This window comes from Ipomoea triloba, chromosome 2 (genome assembly GCF_003576645.1).
Source record: "Ipomoea triloba cultivar NCNSP0323 chromosome 2, ASM357664v1".
In the NCBI taxonomy this organism is placed as follows: Eukaryota; Viridiplantae; Streptophyta; class Magnoliopsida; order Solanales; family Convolvulaceae; genus Ipomoea; species Ipomoea triloba.
In genome coordinates, this window is record NC_044917.1 from 8,880,246 (window position 1) to 8,891,600 (window position 11,355).

Genomic DNA, 11,355 nt, shown 5'->3' on the forward strand with positions numbered 1-11,355 from the left:
CACATCAACAGTTTAACATGTCATGACCGACCTGAGTACCCAATCAATGTATGTCACATTAGCTACATTAGTACTTTACCATCATTATGTCCCTTACCACTTAGTATAAATTGGGCATTCAACCTAGTGTGAGGGGGGCTTCTCACAAGCACCACGCCAACCGGAACTTCCCAATATCATTACTCATTATATTTAATTTGTATTTCAATAGTACTAAGTGTAGTAGGTTGAAAGGTATATTATTCAACAATAATAGCAGATTTGGGCCTAGCCTAGTCTAGCCCAAAAAGACTAATAAAAAAGTTGTTTTTTTTTAAATGATCCTATTGTCACTTTAATCCAATGGTTAAAAAAAAAAAACATGAAAAATGACACTCATTTGAAGTAAGAACCAAACCCCAAACAACATGTGTAATCAAAGAAAAATGCAAGATAAATCATTTTCTGAAAATTTGCTATGGAAAAGAAAATAGAAGACTAATGTTTATCAAATTATCCTACTTGTCATAATCATCGTAATGAGAATGGTACAAGAGAAGGGTTTGGCCAAACTAAAACCAAAATACGGAGTACATATAGTAACACTTCAAAAAAAAAAAAACGTGATTGAATCTGACGAGGCGTTTGATGATTGGTGAGCGCCAGCAAAGCTGTGCTGACACGGACATTCATAAGACACTGTACCCATCTTCGACTCAATCTGCTGTCTGCTGATTCATATTCAAACAAAGATCTCTGCTGCCCTTCTCTTGTACCATTCTCAATACACCCCAAAAAACAAACTTTATTAGAATCATGAGGAAAGGGGTTGTGATATGCATGCTCATATTTCTTTCAACCTTCTTTCAAATGTCTTTCTCTGGGTTTCATCCTCCTAATCCTAATCCTAATCCTATGGCAGCTAGGAGGAAACGCATGAGTCAGAAAGTTCGCAAAATGTAAGCTTTCTCAACAATGCTAAGCATCTCATATGTTCATTCTTTACTTTTCTTTATCAAATTACTTTTTCTTTTTTTAATCTTCTGGAAGTGAGAAAGTCCAAGAATTGTTCTGGTGGATTTAAGAAAATATGGAGGAAGAGGAAGATTTTTCATGCTTGCTTATCAATTTACTATTTGTGGTTATATTATTTATAGTGCATTTGTGCCTTTGTGTGGTGGGCTGCTCTTGAGTTTTGGTAATTTGGTTTGTTAAAGTGATTTTTTTTCACAATTGAATTGAGGACCTATTGACCCAACCTTGGTAATTATGTAGTGGCCATACAAATTATGCAATCCATTTTTGAGTAAAATTATCCATTCCTTTGTGGTTTTTGACTTTTGTAACTTATATAAGTGTCCAACCCATAAAATTAAGGGAACCTATTGGTATCTGCTACAGGTATGAATGCCCATATCCTAGTGGTGTTGAGATTAGTTTAAGAAGGCAGATCTAACTCAATGTTGGCAATACAAATGTGAAATGTCTGATTCCTCAGGCTTTTGTTCAAGAAGCTTGGTATATTTACTGATAGTTAAAAGAAGCTGCACTCATTAACAAACTAGACAAGCTCATAACAGTCATAAGTAGCTTTAGATAATGCCACTCTTTACCAGTTTACCGAGACAATATATTATTTTGCAGGTTTGTTGCTAGTCCCATGAAATAACTCACTAACCTGATGTCAAAATTGAAGAAAAGTTGTTTATTTATATTCGATTAATTTCTCTTCTGTTTCAACAAGTTGCTCTCTTTATGAACTATAGTGGTAAAATGATTTTTCCTTCTGTATCAGGTTTTACCATGCTTATGAGAACTATATGATGCATGCATTTCCGGTCGGTCAGAGCTCCCTGATTGATATTTCTAATCAGCTTCTTATACTCTACTTTGGCAAAATAAAGTATATTCTCTAAATTTTTGTAGCATGATGAGCTTAAACCTTTGACCAAAACGTACACAGATTCTCTGAGCGAGCTTGGAAATTTGAAGGTAATTATATCTCCTTTCTTAAAATGAATTCCCTAATTTGATGGTTTTAGTTGGAGAAACTTCACAATATTTGCAAGACTTGTTTATTAACTTTGTACTTCAATATTTTAGCTTGAACATCTTCCACATCAGTATAGTGGATCAGCTCTTACACTGATTGAATCATTATCCAGGTATATTACCTTTCTTTCGTTCTATATTTCAACATAAAACATTTGATGCATCTTTTGACAAGACTTTGCATTGAAAGAGGATCTTTTCTTTTCTTTTTATGTTTATTAAAGTGCAGAGCCATTAATATTCTGTGTTCTGTCTTTGTATCATGTTTTTCTTTCAGTCTTGTTATCTTGGGTAACCACACTGAGTTTGAAAAGGCAGTTCTTTGGCTTTCAGCAAATCTGTCATTTGACGTTGATGCAAGAATAAATCTTTTTGAGGTATAATTTACAGTTTAATTTCTATCTAATATATCAATTAATGGTCTAGGCTACTAACATTTTAGTATATGGCTTAATTGATTGATTGAAAGTCTTGCAATTTCCAATGTTGCTTTCCATCAACTTAATAATCAGTTAATATACAAACTTATTTTGGACTTAAGAATGTTGTGCCTTGGTTGCTCAATTTAGATAAAATTTCATTGGTTTTTCAATGGTGCTCTTCTTTTCTTTTTTTGCCTTGATTGGTGTGGAATTGGTAATGTAAAAGGTTTATTTAATGCTGTTTCTTTTTTCCTTGATTGGCATGGAGTAGTGCAACATAAGAGTTCTTGGAGGACTAGTTTCTGCTCATATTCTTGCAACTGATTCTACAAACAGGTTGGTTCAAGGAACTTATAAGAATCAACTTCTTGATCTGGCTGAGGATTTGGGGAGACGTTTTCTACCTGCTTTTGATACACCAACCGGACTGCCATATGCTTGGATCAACTTAAAGGTAACCTATATACCATCCAATGACATGCAGAATTGTGCTACATCGTTTCTTAGAAGAAATGCCCTTTTAATCCTTAAACCTTGGACCACAGGCATGAAATTGCATCAGCATCAAACATTTGATTCATGGGCACCAACCCCTAGGTTTTCAATTGTTAATCAAAATTTAGCAATTCGGAAAAAATCAAGATCATAGAAGGAATGTATACTATTTTCCTACAAGGGATAGTGTTGGTTCTTTCCTTTTATGTTTAGTAATGGAGTAGTATCCTAATACTTTACTTTCGTAGAGCAGTTTGGTTCCTAGGTTATTTGTGATTCTTCCTAGTTTTAGTTTCTTGGACTGGTTAACTTCCTATTTAGATTAAGAAAATCTTATGCCTATAAATGTACCCATAGGCTATAGCCATAAGCAATAGGATATTGATTGAAATCCGAAATGTAGGATTGCTCTAGGAAGGGATTTAAAAAAAAAAAAAATTAAAATCTATTCTTTGCCTGTTTTTGTCAAACATTAGGCTCTACCGCCCTAGTTACGTTGTAAATTTATTCACTTTGGAAGGCTCATACCTTTCATGTTCCCACCTTGTTAGGTGGCATTAGAGCCAAGCTTCTCTTGAATCATGGGGTGAACAATGTTATGGTAGTGGTCCTGTTGACAAAGTTAGGGGCATTCAATTTCGAAGACAGGAGAGAGTCAAGGAATTTCCCACAACCAACCTATTCTATGATATCAGCATACATGGAGAATATAAGCATGCAAGCCTATTGGTCTGAAAGTTCCTAATTCCCAAAATGGATGATAGCTTGCGAAGACACAACCTCTTCCAGATAAGGTGTACTATGTCAAAGCGTATTTGCAATGTTAGAATTGATGGAGGGAGTTGTGAGAACATTCATTCATGCAACCTTGTCAACTTTTTGGGATTGCATGGGAGAGAGATCCAAATCATTACAAAATTGAGTAGACTAAGGAAGACGAAGGAATCATGATAGTGGAGAGGTGTCAAGCTCCTTTGTCAATTGGAAAATACTATAAAGATAAATTTATCTATCACATTGTGGGCATGGAATCGTACCATCTTGTATTTAATAAGCCTTGGCATTTTGATCATGATGCCCATCACAATGGAAGGGATGATATGTACAAATTTCTCAGAGATTTTAGAGCGAGCACGGGTGGACCCGGACCGTTAAACGGACAGAGAAAGACCTGGTGAATTTACCAAAAAAAAAAAGAAAAAAAAGAAGAAAGGTTTACTCCTCTGCATAAGGAGGCCAATCACATACTGAATGAAATTCAAAATTGTCAATTCGCTCAACCGAGGTAAAACTAAGGGACCGTCAAGTTTCCTTATCTCCCATGCAAGATATACAACATGCAACAGATCTGTTTTACCTATAGAATTGTGACATTTTTGCTCAACTTTAAAGCAATGGTATTGAAGTTGTTAGTTGAGATTTGGTTTCAATTTATGAAGAAAATTGAATGTTGATGAAGACATGAAGATGAGTTTCATTGATATGATGAGTATTTTTAAAGGAAGAAGTTGTGGATACTCATTAACATGATTTCGGAAATAGCAAGATAGAGCTTCATGTGCAAATTGGTGATGCTCAAGAAGTCAATCATACAAGCCTAAATGGTGAAGGGAAGTTGAATGGTGAATTGATATGGAATACCACATGTTTGAGAAAGTAGATATTGTTGGTTTTGAAGCAATATGCATGGCTCACCAGAACTACATGGTTAATGCCTTTTATCAAGTAAAACATAAACCACTAGATTTTGGGAAATTTAAATTTGTTGTCTTAAAGTATGAACTAAATTATGCATTGAATATTTGAATAAGACTGTCTATCATATTCTAATACTCTTTAACACAATGGGACTAATAGTCTAATTTTAATACTCTAATACATAGTTCTACTTATACTCCAATGTTGTGATAGCAATTACGGAGGCCATATGATAAAGATGATTCCTCAAACTCAAGGATGAGTTCTTTAGAAGTGGGGGAGTTTGATACAGGGGATTTGACCCCAAGGTTTTCACCAGCTCATTCACATAAATTGGGAGAAATCAACACCATGAAGGAATCTATATTATTTTTCCTACAATGATAGGGATAGTTTTGATTCTTCTCTTTTAGATCTTGTATCCTAATACTTCACATTCCTAGAGTAATTCAATTCATTTGTGTGTGTGCGTGCGTGCACACACGATTCCTTTTTGCTAGATTTAGTTTCTTAGACTACTAGTAATCTTCTTAGTTAGAGTGAATTTCTTATGTGTATACATCTCTAGCCATTGGCAATAGGGTATAGATTGAAATGTGAAATATAGAATTGATCTAGACAGAAAATTGCTTTTCCTTCTCTATTCTTTTCCTCTTTCGAGAAAGAATGCCCTACCAAAATGTCTTTTCTTAACATTCCACTTTTCCACCTGTGTCAACTCACTTGACGTTATTAGTGAAATTATAGACATTCTAAAACAAGAATTTGAATTGAGGATGAAGTTGACATGTTCAAAACTTTAGGCACTCAACCAAGGGTTTTCTCATTTGGACGCTCTGGTGTATCTGTACTATCCAAAATATCAAATACTCTGTAGAAATTATGCTCCATACTTTTTACTTGAATAAATGACCTGTGTAAAATACTTAATATATTTTCTTGTATGTTTCCATTTTATTTGTTTCTCCCACTATGAGCTGAATTCTATCTGTAACATAAATGTCTAAAGAAAGAAAGAAAGAAAGAAAAAAAAAAAAAAAAAAAAAAAAAAAAAACTGTCTGCCTGAAGGCAGTTAATAGTGAGAAGTGCTTCATCACTGTGGGAGTTTGGGTGTTGGTCATTATAAATTTTCTTAATTACGGAGTATTAAGGTTTAGTTGACATTAACAAGTAGTGAAGGTTGGGCTTGGGTGTAGTGGTAAACTGTTCATCGGTTAACCTCTATGCCATAGATTCAAACTATAAAAACCAGTTTGATAATAAACGTAACATTGTATGCATTTTAATTTCTCAGGCTGTGCATGATTCCGGAACAGTTCTCACTGAGTGACCTTTTTTGTCAATAATTGTTGTATAATTATGCTGCAATTATTTTGTTTGAAAGATGGATTTATTGACATGTCTCAATGGAAATTGTCAACAGCATGGGGTGATGCCGAACGAGACAACTGAAACGAGCACATCTGGGTGTGGTGAGAAAGATTTACATTTCAGTATTTCACTTCTACTAAATTTCCAAACGAACAATTTCAACGAAATCTTTCAATTTCTTATTTTACTATGTTCAACTCTATGTATTCCTCTATCCGTAGAGTTCAAGAAACAAATTTTGTCATATGTTCTCAAATAAATTCCCACAAACCTAAATGAACTTTATCTTATGATTGTTGCTGATTTCCTTCCCATTGAAATTCAGGCTCACTGATTCTTGAAATGGGAGCCTTATCTCGTTTAACTGGGGATCCAATTTTTGAAATAGCTGCTTTGCGTGCCCTACGTAAGCTGTGGAGCATGCGGAGTTCTCTCAACCTTCTCGGCACTACATTGGATGTAGCAACTGGAGAGTGGATAGAATTTTCAACGGGAATTGGGGCTGGTACTCTTTTTCTCCTATGCCTATGGCCATTGTTTGTGATGTGCCCTGATTGATAAGATTTTTTTTCTTTTGGTAACTTCTAGCACATGAAGTTTCTGAAGTATTATGCATCATCTTTACTTTTTAGGTGTTGACTCCTTCTACGAGTATCTTGTCAAAGCATACATTCTCTTTGGGAGAGATGAATTTTGGAAGATGTTTCAGTCTGCTTACCTTGCTGTGCAGAAATATTTCAGACATGGACCATGGTGCTGTTTCTGCTATACTGAAATGTTTTGATTAACTTTTCTTGATTGATATCTTGTCATTCTTTCATCATCAGTTTGCACGATAGCTTGCCCGTTGCTTAGGCCCAGTATCTTTCTTTCATTTTCCCTTTATTTTTTGTTAGACCACGAGGTGTCCTGAGTAGGTCCTAACTGTAGGAGGCACCATTAAGCCTGTACCATACTCAACTAATCACTGTTTGCACCGGGCTGGCCCAATTAAGGGACAAAGTGCTAGCCAGCTAGCCAGGCCATATTGGTTTTTCCATACGAGAGGGGTTTTGAATTCCTGACCTCTCTTAGGGGAAGAGAGTGCACGGTCACTCACGCCAACCAAGCTGGTTTCATTTTCCCTTTATTATTAATGATTTTCTATTTCTTTTTCTTCTCTATTTGCAAGTCTTGTATTTCTGCAATGGGACTTTTAGGAATTTGGATTAGTCCTAAAATTTTCATTGAAGTCATCGGACGACCATTAAACTTTTAAATAACACAAATCATGACTGTTATGTAGGTATCATGATGCGGACATGAGAACAGGAAAAGCTACTTATTGGCAACTTACAAGTCTTCAAGCATTTTGGCCTGGCGTGCAGGTAAGAAACCATAGACAGGGAGAAGTTTTTACATTTGAATGTGACAGTGGTTATCGGTGGAAACAATATGATAATTGCTATAAGTCAGGTTCTAGTTGGTGATGTTGATGCAGCTAATTCATCACATCGAGAGTTTTTCCATGTATGGAGAAAATTCGGAGTACTACCTGAGAGGTACTTTATACCTTTTTTTTCCCCTTACATGATTAAATGTTTTTCTTTATATCCTTGTGATGTTTACTCTGCATATTGGACCTGTAATGAAATCAATAGTTCTTGGGGTTGCCATCATTAGTGTCATTCCTTTGGTGTTGGAAAGTATAAGATGAATACTCTTAATAAATCTAAGATTGGACAAAAGTCACTCAACTAGGCTATAATGCACGTGGGCCAAACCATACTAAAAAGACTGAATCCAATCAATTAGCTGGTCTAACCTATTTGCCTTATAAGCCAATATGTTTCTCTCTTATTTTTAATGTGGAGTCTTAACAAATACGTATGTCTTTATTTGTATAGGTATCTACTAGACCATCAGATGTTGCATCCCACGGAGAAGTACTATCCTCTACGTCCTGAATTTGCGGAATCTACATTTTACCTATACCAAGCAACCAAAGGTGTGCACCAGCTCCTTTTAAATAGTTTCCCGTTATGATTTCCCAACACATTCATTTTGAAGGTTATTTCTTACATGCTTTAATTTTAATACCTTAAAAGAGTACATACGTATGGGTTTTACATAGGCACACAGGCCTTAACGATATTAGCCGCATAGTATGCTTCCTTTGATGAAAATATCATTTGCCTTTCAAGAGTGGGAGGGAATAAGAAGAAACTTCACCTGTGTTAAAGAATGTCTTTCTGCTTGTGTTTTAAACTTCACCTGTGTTAAAAAAAACAAAACAAAAACCCACCCCCTCCCCCGTTTCGTCTCCAGCGGATACAAAGGCATGGGGAGGGGGGGGGGTGTTTGTTAAATTTTATTTTATTTAAATTATTATAATTTTTTTTTAAAATAATTTTTTGATGTGGTAACCGTCATGTTAGCAATATTGGGTAAACGGGTCATTTTAAGTTTATTTGCATGAATTTGCGTTGTTCAGTGACCCAAATGCAATTTTTTTGAGTTGGATGACCCAATTGAAGTTTCGTGTGTAGTTTGATGGCTTTTGTTGAAATATAAACCCTTATCTGTTATGATTGCTTTTGTTGAAGTATAAGCGTTCTGCTATATTGTTGTTTGTTTCAAGGAGCAATTTTCATGCAGTGTTCAGCTTCCTTTAAAAATAGTAATGATAATAATAATAACTGCGCTGATCAAGCTACATTTTCCATTTGTTACCAGATCCATGGTATATGGAAGTGGGCGAATTAATCGTTAATTCTCTAAACCAATATACTAGAGTTCAAGGTGGATTTGCGAGCGTTAGAGATGTGACAACCATGGAATTAGAAGATCATCAGCACAGTTTCTTCCTTGCTGAAACGTAAGATTTCTTCTTCATCATATAATATGCAAATTTGCTCAACTCCTTCATATCTGCTGTTCTTCAATCATTCTCCTTCTATGAACTGCAAAATTCTTTTTGCACAATAGAAAATCACACCCCAAATGCTCGAACTCCTCTTTGATGTGATGTTTATGATGATTGCTCGTCACTTGATCTCTGCAGGTGCAAGTATTTGTATCTTCTCTTTGATGATTCATTCTTGGTCAATCGAAATTACATCTTCACAACCGAGGGCCATCCTCTCCCGGTTTTAAGCACTTGGCACGATAGGCTTTCCGAGGCCTATTTACCGAGCAATTGGACTTCATTCAAGGTGTGGTGTTACTAATCCCCAAAAAAAAAAAACAAACTTGATCTACCATTGCTGCTTTTCTGCTCGACATAACGACTACCCTTTTGCAGCACGAAGAACACAGAAAGCGGCGGGCTAGTGCAATGTCACAGCGGATTTGTCCAGCTACCACGCTTAGCCATGAACAGGAGTATCAGCACCTCGAGAGCGCTTGCCACATCCCCGACACGCGTGCTGACCATAGATGCTTGACCGACGAAGATTGCGGTGTTGATTCAACAACCTGTAGAAGACGATCGTGCAGTATGGCCGGGTACTGTGGTTTGTGGTTGTTGATATGAAAATTGGGCTGTATATATATATATATATATACCGATTCTTTTGAGGTTAAGATAATTCACAGTTTCCTGATTCAAGAAAATGTGATGATATGTATTTTAGCCTCACAGGTTGTTTCATTCAGTTCAGAAAAAAAAAAAAAAAAAAGATTTAGAAAAAAAGATTTTTGAAGTGCAGATATAATCAATCCTATTCTCACAGGTATGCTAACAAAAAAACAATGTGATGTTAGGGAGAGGATAGAAAGTTTATACCATTGAGAACTTGAGAAGCTCTCCGAATATTACAATATTACTCCATATTTGACAATTTGATGAGTGCTTATTCTTACTGGAGCAAATCCCAATTTTAGCAAAATGATAGTTTTGGTCCACATGTTTAATTCTTACGGAGTATTAATTTTCATCCACGACTATTATTTTAATATCAATTTTCATCCATGATGGCTAAATTTGTCAAGTCAGTCACCTTTTCATTTAAGACATGCTGAAATATGAAATTATTAGAGGCATTTTTATCCTTTTCAAATTAAGATTTCAATTTGGGTATGAATAAAGATATTTAAGCTGCCAAGCACCTTGTGCTCAAATGGCATGTAGTGACTCTCTCATAAGTCATGAGATTGAGCCTTAGTGGAGGCGGTATTGGTTTGTTTGTTAAGGTTTTTGAAAATCTTGTTTGTGTTCGTTTGTTAACATTCACGAACGTGTTCATTAACGTTAACGAACATTTTCGTGCATATTCATGAAGTGGTTTGTGAACACTTAATTACTAAACATCTGCACATGTTTATGAACACAATTCATTCGCGAACAAGACATAATCTACGTTCACAAACAACAACCAAACGAACAACACAACTATATATGTCTGTGAACATGTTTGCGGACAATATTAAACGAACACTTAACGAGTTTTTTTGTGAACATTATTAAACGAACATAAACAAGCTTGTTCACAATCTCTTAGCAAATGAGCTTACCACTGTTTAGACTCTGTTCGTTTATTAATCGAGCTCTAAATTTTGTTTGTTAATGTTCGTTTATCTTAATAACGAACATAAACGAACGCTTACCGAACACGAATACGAGTAGTTTGTCGAAAGTTCTGTTCGCTAACACCCCTACTTAAATCCCTATATTCATGCTCAATTTGAGATCTTAATAATGAAAATACCCTTAAAAGTTTTAGATTTCAACATGTTGGAGGAGTGACCGACATGATAAATTGTGGTACTAAAACAATAACCGTGAATGAGTACTAAAACAATCAAAACTGTCATTTTGCTAATACTTATAGAACTAAAATTAATATTTTCTCAGTTAATTCACAAATATGAAAAATTGTAAATATCTATCGCGTTGCTGATTTGACATAACAAGACGACAATTTATATCGTGTACCACGGTGCACAATGCATTGTGCACCCCGTACCAAAATGTTAGGATATGAGTTCTGTGTATTCTAGTAATCGTTCTGTGTATTCCAGGCAATCATTCTGTGTATTTTAGGCAACCGTTCTGTGTATTCATGTTAGTAACACATGTTATGATGTGTTTGTGCATTCTAATGTTTAGGAGGATGAGTTCTGTGTATTTTGTGTCAATATTCTGTGTATTCATGTTATTAACACAGGTTGTGATGTGTTTGTGCATTCGAATGTTAGGAGGATGAGTTCTGTGTATTTTGTGTCAATATTCTGTGTATTCTAGGAAAACATTCTGTGTAGTCTAAATAAGGATTATATGTATTATAGATAATGAATTCATTGGAGTCATTCGCGTGCGCATCCACTAACATCAAAACGACGTCGTTTCGGATCAGG

General features: G+C 35.4%; 1 protein-coding gene across 1 annotated transcript; it reads left to right on the plus strand.

Moving 5' to 3' along the window:
- The first annotated feature begins 732 nt into the window (after positions 1-732).
- LOC116004261 (alpha-mannosidase I MNS5) lies at positions 733-9,839 on the plus strand. The gene is made up of 15 exons (XM_031244236.1): positions 733-938; positions 1,775-1,817; positions 1,906-1,971; positions 2,083-2,144; positions 2,309-2,408; positions 2,725-2,907; positions 6,071-6,119; positions 6,344-6,523; positions 6,651-6,771; positions 7,304-7,385; positions 7,474-7,559; positions 7,905-8,005; positions 8,734-8,875; positions 9,062-9,212; positions 9,302-9,839. Exons 1-15 carry the CDS (start codon positions 796-798, stop codon positions 9,530-9,532), a joined length of 1,740 nt encoding a protein of 579 aa, XP_031100096.1. The 5' UTR covers positions 733-795; the 3' UTR covers positions 9,533-9,839.
- Positions 9,840-11,355: the final 1,516 nt, after the last annotated feature.

Bases quoted from the DNA above. Each gene is read 5' to 3' on its own strand.
- LOC116004261 (XM_031244236.1), top strand. From the start codon at position 796: ATGAGGAAAGGGGTTGTGATATGCATGCTCATATTTCTTTCAACCTTC. The intron at 939-1,774 runs GTAAGCTTTCTC...CTTCTGTATCAG, and splicing joins AGTCAGAAAGTTCGCAAAAT to GTTTTACCATGCTTATGAGA. The intron at 7,386-7,473 runs GTAAGAAACCAT...GCTATAAGTCAG, and splicing joins CATTTTGGCCTGGCGTGCAG to GTTCTAGTTGGTGATGTTGA.